This window comes from Pteropus alecto, unplaced genomic scaffold (genome assembly GCF_000325575.1).
Source record: "Pteropus alecto unplaced genomic scaffold, ASM32557v1 scaffold3, whole genome shotgun sequence".
Lineage (NCBI taxonomy): Eukaryota > Metazoa > Chordata > Mammalia > Chiroptera > Pteropodidae > Pteropus > Pteropus alecto.
Genome location: NW_006442484.1, coordinates 64,020,605 through 64,032,543, shown reverse-complemented (window position 1 = coordinate 64,032,543; position 11,939 = coordinate 64,020,605). Strand labels below are relative to the sequence as shown.

General features: G+C 38.4%; 1 protein-coding gene across 1 annotated transcript in view; it reads right to left on the bottom strand.

Annotated features, from left to right (window-relative positions):
- Positions 1-11,939, bottom strand: part of CASP8 (caspase 8) — a 23,184-nt gene that overhangs the window by 7,259 nt on the left and 3,986 nt on the right. Inside the window, exons 2-5 of the mRNA XM_006921352.3 lie at positions 5,065-5,402; positions 1,636-1,741; positions 719-857; positions 596-606 (exon numbers count right to left, since the gene is read on the bottom strand). Coding sequence (XP_006921414.1) covers positions 596-606; positions 719-857; positions 1,636-1,741; positions 5,065-5,369 — 561 coding nt within the window. The 5' untranslated portion in view covers positions 5,370-5,402. The remainder of the gene's footprint in view (positions 1-595; positions 607-718; positions 858-1,635; positions 1,742-5,064; positions 5,403-11,939) is intronic.

The window sequence follows — 11,939 nt, the reverse complement described above, 5'->3', positions numbered from 1 at the left end:
GCAACATAGCATGTTAAGAAATACATAGGAGAAATAGAATTTAAAAGTCTATTATTTCCTCCTTTCATCCATTGTTGCTATATGATTTACATCTGGTAAAATGAAAAACAGACCAACCTTGAAAATTCCCTGAGCAGACAAAACCAGTTTAATCATATAAGCAAAGCTTAATTTAGCTTATTTTGCAAAACTAACTTGACTTTGGTCATTTTTTTGCTTATGCCTCTGAAAATGAGCTTAATTTAGCTTATTTTGCAAGACTAACTTGACTTTGGTCATTTTTTGCTTGTGCCTCTGAAAATAATGAGCAAAACTTGAACTTTTTTTCAAGGTTGATGACATGAGGTAACCACTGATCAATTCCTTATCATTTAAGAAAATTCTCACATTGTAACCAATAACTGTGAAGAATAAACAGTTACTGCTTTCTCACTGTATAAGCTGTTTTATAACGACCCATCCCTGAGCCTCCTTCCACATTTGGTTTGAATGCTCCCAGTTTGCAAACTGTCTTTTTTGGTGTGTGCACAATAAATTTTTATTAATTACTACAATGATTCATTGGTTTTACTTCAGCTATTTAGGAACCTTTGACAGAGGTTCGTTCTTCCCTCTGAATTAAAACAGAAACACTTTCGATTAGAAAAACTGTGACATAGAGGGATTTGTCAATTTTAGAATACATTTTGCTGATTCATAGCCATCAGATTGTTTATACCTCTGCTTAATTCTTCATAATCACTGATTTTCTTCAGCAGGCTCTTGTTGACTTGGTCACAGATTCTTTTCAGGGTGTCCAGATTTCTTTTCCCAAGTATAAGCCTCTTCTCCATCTCTATGAAAATATCAAGCAAGGTCTAGAGGGAGGAGAAATCAAGTAGGAAGATGGAACTGGGACACACTGACTTTTAGATTAGATTTTTCTTCCACTTCCACTTTCTGCAAACCAAGGGCCCACCCTAGCTTCGCAAGCGGACCCTCCTGAGAGGATGAGATGGTCTTACAAAGCCAATAGACTACTAGAGTGACAATTCTGTGTTTTCTGACACGGAAAGATAGAAGTGGAAAAACAGACAAGAAATCTTAACAGGCGTCGCCCAGTCCCCAGGTCCCAGGTTCTGTGCCGAAACACCTGTGGATGCCTTTATATGAGGACTGGAAACAGCCCAAGGTACATAGCTAAGACTCCGCAGCCTAGTCTCCATGGACTGCCTAACAACCAGTATTGCCTCTGGTAGCATATCCACACACACAGACACACACATAAAACACCTCACTACACACACACACACAGTTCCAGGTCCCACTTGTTTCAGAGACTGCAGAAGTGTGGGAAACATCTGAGGCCCACCACAGTCTTTCCTGGCTCTGCAGGGCCCCACGTGGGGCTGAGACCCCACCAGCAGCCTTCTCTCCTGACTCTCCCTAGTCCTCATAATCAACGTAAGCGAGACTTCACAGTATACAAAGGAATCACGTCTAAAACACTCATGCCTGATAGCTTTCTTCTTCTCCCCGGATTAAAAAAAGAAAATTCAGCTTGCTTTTACTGGAGTAGCCCTTTCTTCAGTCTCAGAAATGCCCACTGGCTGACTCTTCCTCAGGACCTACTCTTGGAATGACAACAGTTCTTACCATGTCATCTTCCAGTTTACATTTGGCGATCTCCTGGCTCAAAAGAAACTTAAAGGCCTTCAATTCCGGTTTGTTTACGTCTTCCGAAATCTGAAAAAGCATGACCCTGTGGTGGGAAACGGAGACACCTGAGAAATATTTTCTTAAATAATTTCCCATTTGATATTTGAAATCATGGCAGACTTGATTCCAATGGACTCTCTTTAAAATAAAGCCAGCTAATGACACGATTTATAAGTTGAGTCCTTGGAAAGAGGCTGGTGTAGTGACACAGAAGAATACTGACTCAGGCCCAGCTACCCCCCTTTAAAATAATTTAAAGTTCTACTAACTTTGTCCTTCAGTTAATTTCAATTAAATAGATGGTGGTTTTCCTTTGTCTTCACCATAAAAATCAAAATCTTGTTGTAATAAAAAGTTTTGATTTTGGAAATTATGCTTTTCAAAATGCAAATCAGATCATCACTTTCTTAATTAAAACTTACCAGTGTCTTCTCAGCTATTACCTTCAGTTGGAAGGCCAAACACTTAGTTCTGTAACACAGACCTTTCTTTGTGAACTGAGATGAGCCTGCCTCCTCACCTCCAGCCACTCCTCACCGCCCTACCTCTATCTCTTCTCTAAACATACTCAGCTGCCCTGCCCCTCACCCCTTTATGCTGTGCCCCTCCCACCCCCATTCCCTGGTCTATCTTGAGACAACAGCTCAAGCACTGCCTGAGCATCCTCAGGGCTGAATTCGCCCTGCTGTACTTTGGAATCACCCAAAGCTTTGTATTATCCGAAAGATAACACAGATAATTGTCTGTTTACAAAGCTGTCCAAGCGCCCTGACAGCAGGGTCCACAGCCTTTGTGTTTCCATACACCCAGAGGGTTGTGAGATACAGTGTTTAAATGTAGGAGACTCAGATTACTGGTGTCAGAATCTTGGTTCTACCATCTATACACTGTGTGCATTTAGATATGTTTTTTTTTTAACACATGTTTTTCCTCATTTTAATGACTGTAGGTAATACTATATACCACTGAGTCATGTTGAAGATTACATGAATAAGTTTATCTGAAGTGCTTAAACCAATCTTTGGCAACACACTAAGTGCTCACGACACGATAGGCTTTACTATTTCCTAATCTATGTAGGCTCGGGATATGCTTGTTAAATGAACAAAGGAATGTTTTAAAAGTCAGCAAACTTTTCACTATTATTATGTAAAGGAAGATAACTTCAGGACAAAATCATGTTAACTTCAAAATTAAATCTGAAAATTTTAATTCTGCAAAAAAAAAAAAATAGTGTAAACACAGAATTTACTCAGTATTATCATCTGCTTCATCCTTCTCATGGAATCTCTTCCCTAGAAGTATTTCTCTAAAACTTTTGTACTTTGGCCAAGATTGGGTCCAATCAAAAGCTACTGGCCCTTTTTAATTTTATAACAAGGTATTTCACCCTTTTACTTTCCTCATTACTGAAAGCTACTGGCTTTCTTGTACCATCATTGTCTAGAAATTAACCTGGATAGTTTATAAGACGCTCATTTTATAGGGAGCAATTATAATTTGAAAATTAAAATGTCTGGCGTTTTCTTACAAAAAGAAAGTGGCCATACTAGCATATTTTTTATTTCTCGGCTAATAATAAAAAATGATGAACAAGCAGTAGATCGTACTAGTGCTGAGGCTTTTGTTCCCAAGCTCACATGTTGAAGATTTTAGCAGATAAATCCCACCCTCCTTAAGGACTCTTGGCCCTCCAACAGAGAGGGACAGGTCGTCGTCTGGCTTTGGCAGTTCGTCTCAGTCTAACTCACATGGCAGAAAGAGTGCAATGTCCAGAAGACCAAGATGGTGGGCACAAGATGAGACCTTCCAGCCTTCCTAGTTCTGTTTTTTAGGATGAATTGGTGCCTTAATTTAAAAATTCCTTAAAAGAACTTCAATAAGAATCCTATTAAACAAAGTTACTCAGTATTGAATAGTGTCTTCCTTCCCTCTCTTCCCCAATTCACGTTCACCCAGAATGTGTCACTGTGATTTTATTTAGTAAAAGCGTCTCGGCTGTTGTAATCTTGTTAAGATGAGGTCATACTAGATTGGAGTGGGCCCTAATCCAATGACTGGGGTCCTTATAAAAAGGAAATTCAGACAAACAGACAGAGGAGAATGGAGGCAGAGATTGAATTTATACATCTACAAGACAAGGAACACCAAGGAGCGCCTGCAATCACCAGAAGCTAGAAGAGGAGTATGATACAGATTCTCCACAGAGCCTCCAACAAGGGACCAACCCTGCTGACACCTTGATTTCAGACTTTTAGCTTTCAGTACTATGAAAGAATAAATTTCTCTACTCTGTTAAGCCACCCAGTTTGTGGTACTTTGTTACAACAAACCCAGGACACAAAAACACCTTGAATATCTCTTTTGTCATTTAAAATAAAAATGGTCAAGCCTCAAGTAGAGCATATGACAAGGAATACGCTAGAACCTCAGGTATCTGAGAGCAGTAAGATCAGGGCATTAATAGGCCGGTCTAGTAGAGGACAGTGGCTTCCACTCCCAGCTGTGAGGACTTAAAGTCACACATGCCACAATTACTCACAAGCAAATCGATACAGTAAAATGGGCTACGGCCAAGGCTTGAATAGAAGACTTCTGAAAGAAAAGCTAAAAATAATCTTAAGGCGTGTCTGAGAACAGGGGATGTTGAAAGAGAGAAGTTGGTAATGTGTTTCTATTTTTAAAGTCTTAAGAATCACGAAGACGTAACTGAATGTGACTTATTATCGCCTCTGGGTCACCCACTCTCGCACAGGTGGAGAGAAGAGAGCTACCTTTGGCAGGACTGACACCCAAGTCACCGCCACTCTAGCAGCAGATGTCCTCATAGAGGCTAAGCATTCTCTGTGAGGTCTGGCCTGGCCAATGCAGAATGACTGGCAGCATGCACCTGATTAGAGAATTGCATAATGCAAGTGTGGATAAAAGCCTAAAACTCCATTGACAATTTCCATAATTAGCTACAAGCAAGTGGGAAAAGAGTTTAAGGGTGTGAAGTAGTGATACTTTATCAGATAAGAGACAAAGTAATCACACAATGTGAGCATTAGCAAAGCAGAGACACCAAGATAATAGATATATAACAGACAGAAAGAGAGAGAGTTAGAACATTTAGAAAGTCTCTTTTAATGTTGGCATACTTATAGGTAATGTTTCACTTTGAAAAATTTTTATTTGATGGTTTTAGCATTTTTTTATGAATTATACATAAGGTCTCTAAACTTCTTAATCTGGCCCTGGTGGGACATCTTTCCAGAGCCTACAGAGTCACATACTACATAGACAACCTGCAATCAACCCTGCCCACAAAGTTATGCCCACTCCTCACACACTTCCCAGTGCCCACACTGTGGAGGTTCTCCCCACCTGTAGGCAGAGATCTGAGCCTTGTCCGGTATCTGCAGCTCCTTCTTCATCTCTTCTCCGCTGGTGCCTAGGTGGTTGACCAGCAAATCCAGTCTATTAATTCGGAATAGCAGCTCCTTCAAGAAGGACAAGTTGCTTTCCTCCAACATTCTCTTTTCCTGGAGTCTCTGGAATAACGTTAAGGCATCCTTGATGGGTTCCTGCTTCCTTTGTGGGATGTAGTCCAGGCTCAGGAACTTGAGGGAGGCCAGCTCATCACTGCCCAGATTTTCCCCAATATCATAGAGACAACTGTTGAAACTCATGCTTGTCCAGTGTTAGTCGAATGTAATTGTAACCTAGGTCAAAATACAAGATTATGTTCAGAAGAGGAAGAAAAGTACCATTTACTGGTTTGTTCTTGCGTCAAATGTTATTACATCTACTACAATATATACCAGACATTTTGCTATGGATCCAGGGAAGAAAAACAAACAAACAGGACCAGCTCCTGCTCTCGAGTAGCTTGCTGTTTAGGAAGGTAGATATACAAACTAGCCAGTGGTCAGGGTACCCTGGGAACACAGGGAAAGGAGTCCTACCTCAGCCTGGGAGAAGGGCTTCCTGGAAGGAAGACACCTTTGGGGAGGAGGTGGGAAAGGACAATTATTGCAGGAAATAATTTATGCAAAAGGTGGAGACAAGAATGTTCAAGTCAGTTCAGGCAGGCACGAAGAGCTCAGTAAGGTAAGCTGGAGGAGTCTGGGAGGGGGAGTGGTGGGGAGAAGAGATGAGGCTGTGGCCAAGAACCACTACAAAGGGCCTCAGTTATGGAGCAAAGGGTTCAGGCTTTGTCCTGGAGGTGATGGGGAAGGAGGAAAGGATTGTAAACGTGAGAATGACGTCTTCTGAATGGGATGAACATTGAAAGTGTGGAGGACAGACTGGAAAGGTTGGAGGTGGGAAGTGATGGGTCTGAAACAATGGTCGGGGGCAGGGATATGATGCAGTGTTGCCCCCCAGGCCTTAGGTCTACTACACGTTGCTGGTCAAGAGCTCGAGATGGAAGGGGAACCAGGTCAACTCTGTCAACCCTTTTAACTCAGTCTCTAAATTATATAATGTGGTATTTTCAAACATATGTTTAAGCAGGTTTTAAAAAAAAGAAGGAAAAAAAGGAGAGGGTAGCGTTTCAGGAAACCCAGACAACCTTCATGCAAGCAGTCCAGGATCTGGGGTTTCTCTTCTCTTGAGCCTCTTGAGTCACCTTGACCGATTTGTCCCTGCTCTGATAGGCCTGTGTCTGTGATGCAAGGACCCTCGGAGCAGTGTTTGTATCGGATTTGTTCATAGAAACAAGACGGACTTGGCTCTGTAAGCCAGCTACAGTGTCACCCATCAAAGCCAGGAAGCTCACTGCAGCTGACCACAGTAGGCGAGTGGAGTGCAGTGGTTCAGGTATGAGGCTTTGGGCTCAGATCAAACTTAGATCAGAATCCAGCTGGGATACTGCCTCCAGGCCCTGGCAGCTCCTGTCCTCTGAGGGTTAGAGTCCTGTAAAACAGGAATCAGAATAACATCCATCTCCTAAAGTGTTGTGAATATGTAGCCTCTAATTCATTTAGATAACAATGGCCAGCAACAAATGAACGCCAACTAAGTATTAACCTAAAAGAAGAGAAAAGACCCAGCTGTGGGGCCCTGACCAAACTGGGTATATGACTTTGAGCACTTCTCCCATTCTCCAAGTTTTCCCATTGTCTCGCTTGGTAAATGTGAAAATTCACTTGGAAGCAGTGGTTTCCAAACTCTGCAAAGTTAAAGAACTCTTCATTGAAGTCTTACTCAGATGTTCTCTTACCTTAAGAGGTGGTCCTGGAGAGTTACCCTTTGAGAACCTTGAACTAGGAAATGAACTTCCCATCCAGCTCCATCATGTCCTTGATCCAGCACACTCTCTGCCCTTGGGCACTTTCTTTAACCTCAAATAACTTTAACCTGTTTGGACCTCTTTCCTCCATGAAATAAGGCAGATGGGTTCCTGGCTCTTTAAGCTCCTTGCATTTGCTAACCTTCTCAGATGAAAACACAAATCCTGACTACTACTCAGAGTTAGCGATCGAGTGAACCAAGGCCCCTGTATTTTCTACATCTGATGTTAAACTAGAAATATTTTTTATTTACACATTAAAATAAGCTTTAATGTTTTTTAACACGGGCCAAAAACACTCTGAGACTTTTAGAAAAACCTTCTTCTCTCCACCCTGATTATAGAGGCAGTGGTTTTTTAAAATAAAAATTGAAAATACAGTGAATTATAACATGGTCCCAGTTATTATTATCATATACCACACACACACACACACATGCACACACACAAATACATTTATATAAAAATTAGAATCGAGCTGCATATCCAGGAGTGTATACTTGGTCTTTCCCCCCCACCACCACCACTTAATATTTAGAATGAATGTTTACCCCTACCATTAAATATTCTTCTTTGGCATATTTTTAATGTTTCTTGATTTCTAGCATGTGGATATATCAAAATTTATTTCAGACATTTTTCTATTTCTTTACTGTAAAAATAATATCACATTGAAAGGCTTTTTCATATATCCTGCATGCATCTCTAATTATTCCCTTCTTAGAAGTGGAATCATGGGGCAAAACCTTTTTCCTCCCTTTTAATAACCGTTTTCTCATTTGTCCCGAAAATTCTTGTGGGCAGTGCTTGTGGCTGCAGCATTTACTCCGAGACAACTCGCAGATTACAGTCTTAATCTTGCCCCCAAAGTTTGCCATGAAATATCTTGCTTCTATTATTATTTTCACATCACTCTGTCTTTAGTAGTGGTATTTCTATTTACAAAATATAGTAATTCTCGATCACTGAAAATGTCAAATCCTAAAAAATGTAGCATTCCTACACATGATATTAAATGAATGCTGGCAGCAAGCTGCACTTTTTCTTTCTAAATGAGAAAAGAATTCCTCTTTTAAGATAGAGCTTACATCATTGTTTAGACAAGTTTTCTTGATTCAGAAAACTGGAGGGACAGTGTCTTAGGAAGATATACTTTGCATTGGCTTCACAAAGGCTACGGAGCCTAGACTTTTCACTGCAAAAACCCATCGATTTTCGTGAAAATACTTTTATTTAGGAAAGATATCTTAAATAAGTGGCCAGCACTCAACAGCATATATTCAAAGTGCAACAAACAAAAACTGCTGGACGTGCAAAAACTGCTAGACACAAACTAGCAAGCTCACTCCTTAAATCACACAATAAAGACACACATGTACTCAACAGGTATGTTCGTGGAGTCTCAGCATAGCATGATGTGTAACCCCGAACAACTAGAAACATTCCATGTGTCATTTAATAAAGGAACAGCTAAATAAACTAAGGTATAGTCAGACTATACAATATCATGTAGAAAATACATTCCATCTTCCAAAATGAAAATGAATATCCAAGACATGTTACTATTATGACAGTGAAAAAAGCAAGTTGCAACATAACAAGAAAATCATACACCTAATTTTTTTAAATACTCAAAGCAAAAGTTAGATGTTCAGTGATTACAGATATATATATGTAAAAGCAGAAAATAAAAGGTAAAGAGGTCTAGAAAGAGATATACCAAACTCATAAAGTTGTTCCTTCTGGAAAACAGAGGAGAAAATGAAAACTTGGAGGTGAAGGAATGAGGAAAGGGAATTTACCTTTTCCCGTAATGCGTTAAGGAAAATGTATGCAGACATAGCTGCGTAAATGAAATTAATGTTAAAATACTAGCTCGAGTATGTCCTTGTGTTTAAGGGAGTGTAACAAAGTGAGTGGAGGAGCAGGAAATGAGGCTCTTGGGGAAGCTGAAGGCAGATAATGCCAGGCAAGGAGACCAGATTCCAGAAGCGTGACACAATCACATGTGTGTTCTTAAAAGAAAAGAAAATATTACAAAACTTAAACTTTAAAAATAATGTAAGAGAACTCAAAGGACTTATTTTCCCCCCAAATAGCAGGAAACTTTCATACATCTCAGAGACTAAAAAATTTAGTAGACTGAATATAAGAAGCCTATAAAGATCTGCAGAGCACAACTGACAGCTTCCATCTAACAAACATATCCTCTCAGTGGAAAATACACGTTCTTTCAAATACATACAAAATATCCACAAAAATCATCCACAAAGAAAATCTGAATAGAGTTCCAAAAAGTAGAAATAATGCAGTTCATGTTATCTATTAGGAGTTAACAGTGAAATTAGAAATTAACATATTAATTTGAAGTTAATTTTAAAAATGGCCAAATAGAACATACTACAAAAAGTGCTATCTTCATATAGGTGGGTTTTTTTCTTTAACTCATGGCGTTAGAATAATTGGGCAGACTTCTAGAACAAACTGAAAGGAGTCCTAACTGAACTCCTTACATCGAAACAAACTGCAAATGAATCAAAGATTTAATCCTTAAAATTAAAATACTAAAGAAAGAAACAGAGGAGAGTTTTAAAAAATAATCTTGCAGCTGTGAAGAACCTCTCTAAGTATAACAGAAAATCTGAAAGCCATTAAAGAAAGATCGATAAATGTCCTTAAATAATAAATAAAATATCCTGCAAAATAACTCAAACAAAATTTAAAAATAAACAAATCTTCCAGTGGGGAAAAAGGGGCCGTGATATGATATATGATAGAAAAGGGACTAATTTTCTTAAAATAAGGCTCCTATAAGTCAAATTAAGAAAAAAAGAGAAAGACTAACAATCCAATGCATAAACAGGTAAAGATCATAAGCAAACAGTTCGGAGAAAAATAAAAACCAGTGGCTTTATTTTTTATAATTAATAGCTTTTAAACATTTGAAAAGATGTTCAATCTCATTCACAACAAATTTTTATAAAGGAAACTGAAATTACAAAAGACCATTTTCAAATACCAAACTGGTGAAACACAAAGCTTGCAATACACAGTGTTGTGAGATGGTGGGAATAAAAACGAGTAGGTGAGTGATTTGACCATTCCTGTCAGAATATAAAGCGCACATATCCTTTCACCCCCCACAATTTAACTCCCAGGAGTCTTTCCTACATTAGCTTAAACATCAGTGCACTAAAACTTTTGTACGAGGTGGCAGCATTGCTTGAAATAACAAAAGAGCAGAAACGACTATTTATCAATATCAGAAGAGCTAAATAAGCTATTAATCCTATCCGATGGTACTCTATTCGACTATTAAAAAGAATGGGAAGATCAACATGGTTAGATATGTGCAATATATATAAGGTGTAGATTTGTGTATTCACAGATCTTTGAACAAAACACAGAGGAGACTGCTCAGTGGCTGCCTCAGAGGAGAAGCAGAGGCCTGAGGGTGAGCGTGGGGAAGGCCTGATCAAGGGATGAACAAGAAAGTGAAACATTTTTTCCCCATTTAAAACTTTTACCATGTGCATTCTAAATGCACATATACCTAAATTAAATCTCTGTCTGAAGATGCATTTTCATTCATACACTGGAATGGATGTGAACTAGGTCTGGCGGATCCTCTTGAGTACCATTCGGTTCAGTGTCTTTAAAATTTTAAATCAGTTCTAACCACTGTTAAAATCTCACTTTACAGAACAAAATCAACCAAAGAATCTAATGTAAGAAGAATCTTCTTTTTTCCCTCCACAATTATTTTTTTCTGGTGATAACAATCCTTATTGTATTCATTGTAGAAAATACAGAAAAGACAAAAAGGAAAATTAAAATTACCTATAATTCAATCATCCGAAGATAAACACCTAATAATTTTTCACTGTCTTTCCTACCAAATATTTTATGTACATGTATTTCCCCTCATACTTGAACACCATATTTCTGAGGTATAAGTGGATTTTTCCACTGATTGTATTGTAAGTACATCTTGATGTCCTCATTTTTTCCTCTACAGCATGGATTTTAAAATCTGTAAAACATCTAATCATATAAATGGATCATAATTTATGTAACCAGTCTCTCATTACATTTAGGATGACCTTAAAATGCAAAGCTCCATGTACACCTCTGATTATTTTCTTAGAATAATTTCTTAGAAGTAGTATTAGAGTCAAGGAATAAACCTTTTAAGGCTTTTGTTCAATAGCCTTTTTCTGACAAGTATATATTTTTAAAAAATACAATCCGAGGCCAGGAAGATATGAGTTTAGATACAACATAATTGGCGCTTGCTTCCTGTCCTCTGTAGCCAGTTCACCTCACTCATTTCATTATTTTTGCAATAACGTGACAATGCTTCCTAAGTGATTTTTACATCATATCAAAATGGCTGCTTAGGAGGAAAAAGGCTGGTGAGGCCTCTTTTATCGTCCAGGTTTTCCAGGACACACTGGTATGATACTCTGTTTGTTTGTTTGTTTGTTTAGGTCACATATCTCCAGTTATAGTGCCCAGGAAGCCATCACCTGCATGGGATTTTACCCCGTTAACCACAGGCCGCTTCTAGCACTGGGCTCTAACTACGGGGGCCCTGGGATAGGTTTACTGGACAAACTCATGGGCTGAAGACCTCACTCAAGTAGTTTAAAAAAAAAAAATTCATTGTTGTATTTTTCTGATCTTAAAATAGTAAAAGTAACACTTGTTCCTTAGAGAAATTGTAGAGAAGTATAAAAAAAGTAATTCTTTGGTCACATTTGGTGTTTTTTTTAATCACACATTTACATATATAATTATAATATAAACACACACATGTAATGTGTGTATATACACATATAAAATATATACATTTGAATATTTTGATATATAATGCAAACAAAGCAAAGAAGAGGGATGGAGACAGAAACATCTACAGGTCGTTTTCTTTTACTTTTGATTATATAATATCGGTTAAGTAATAAAT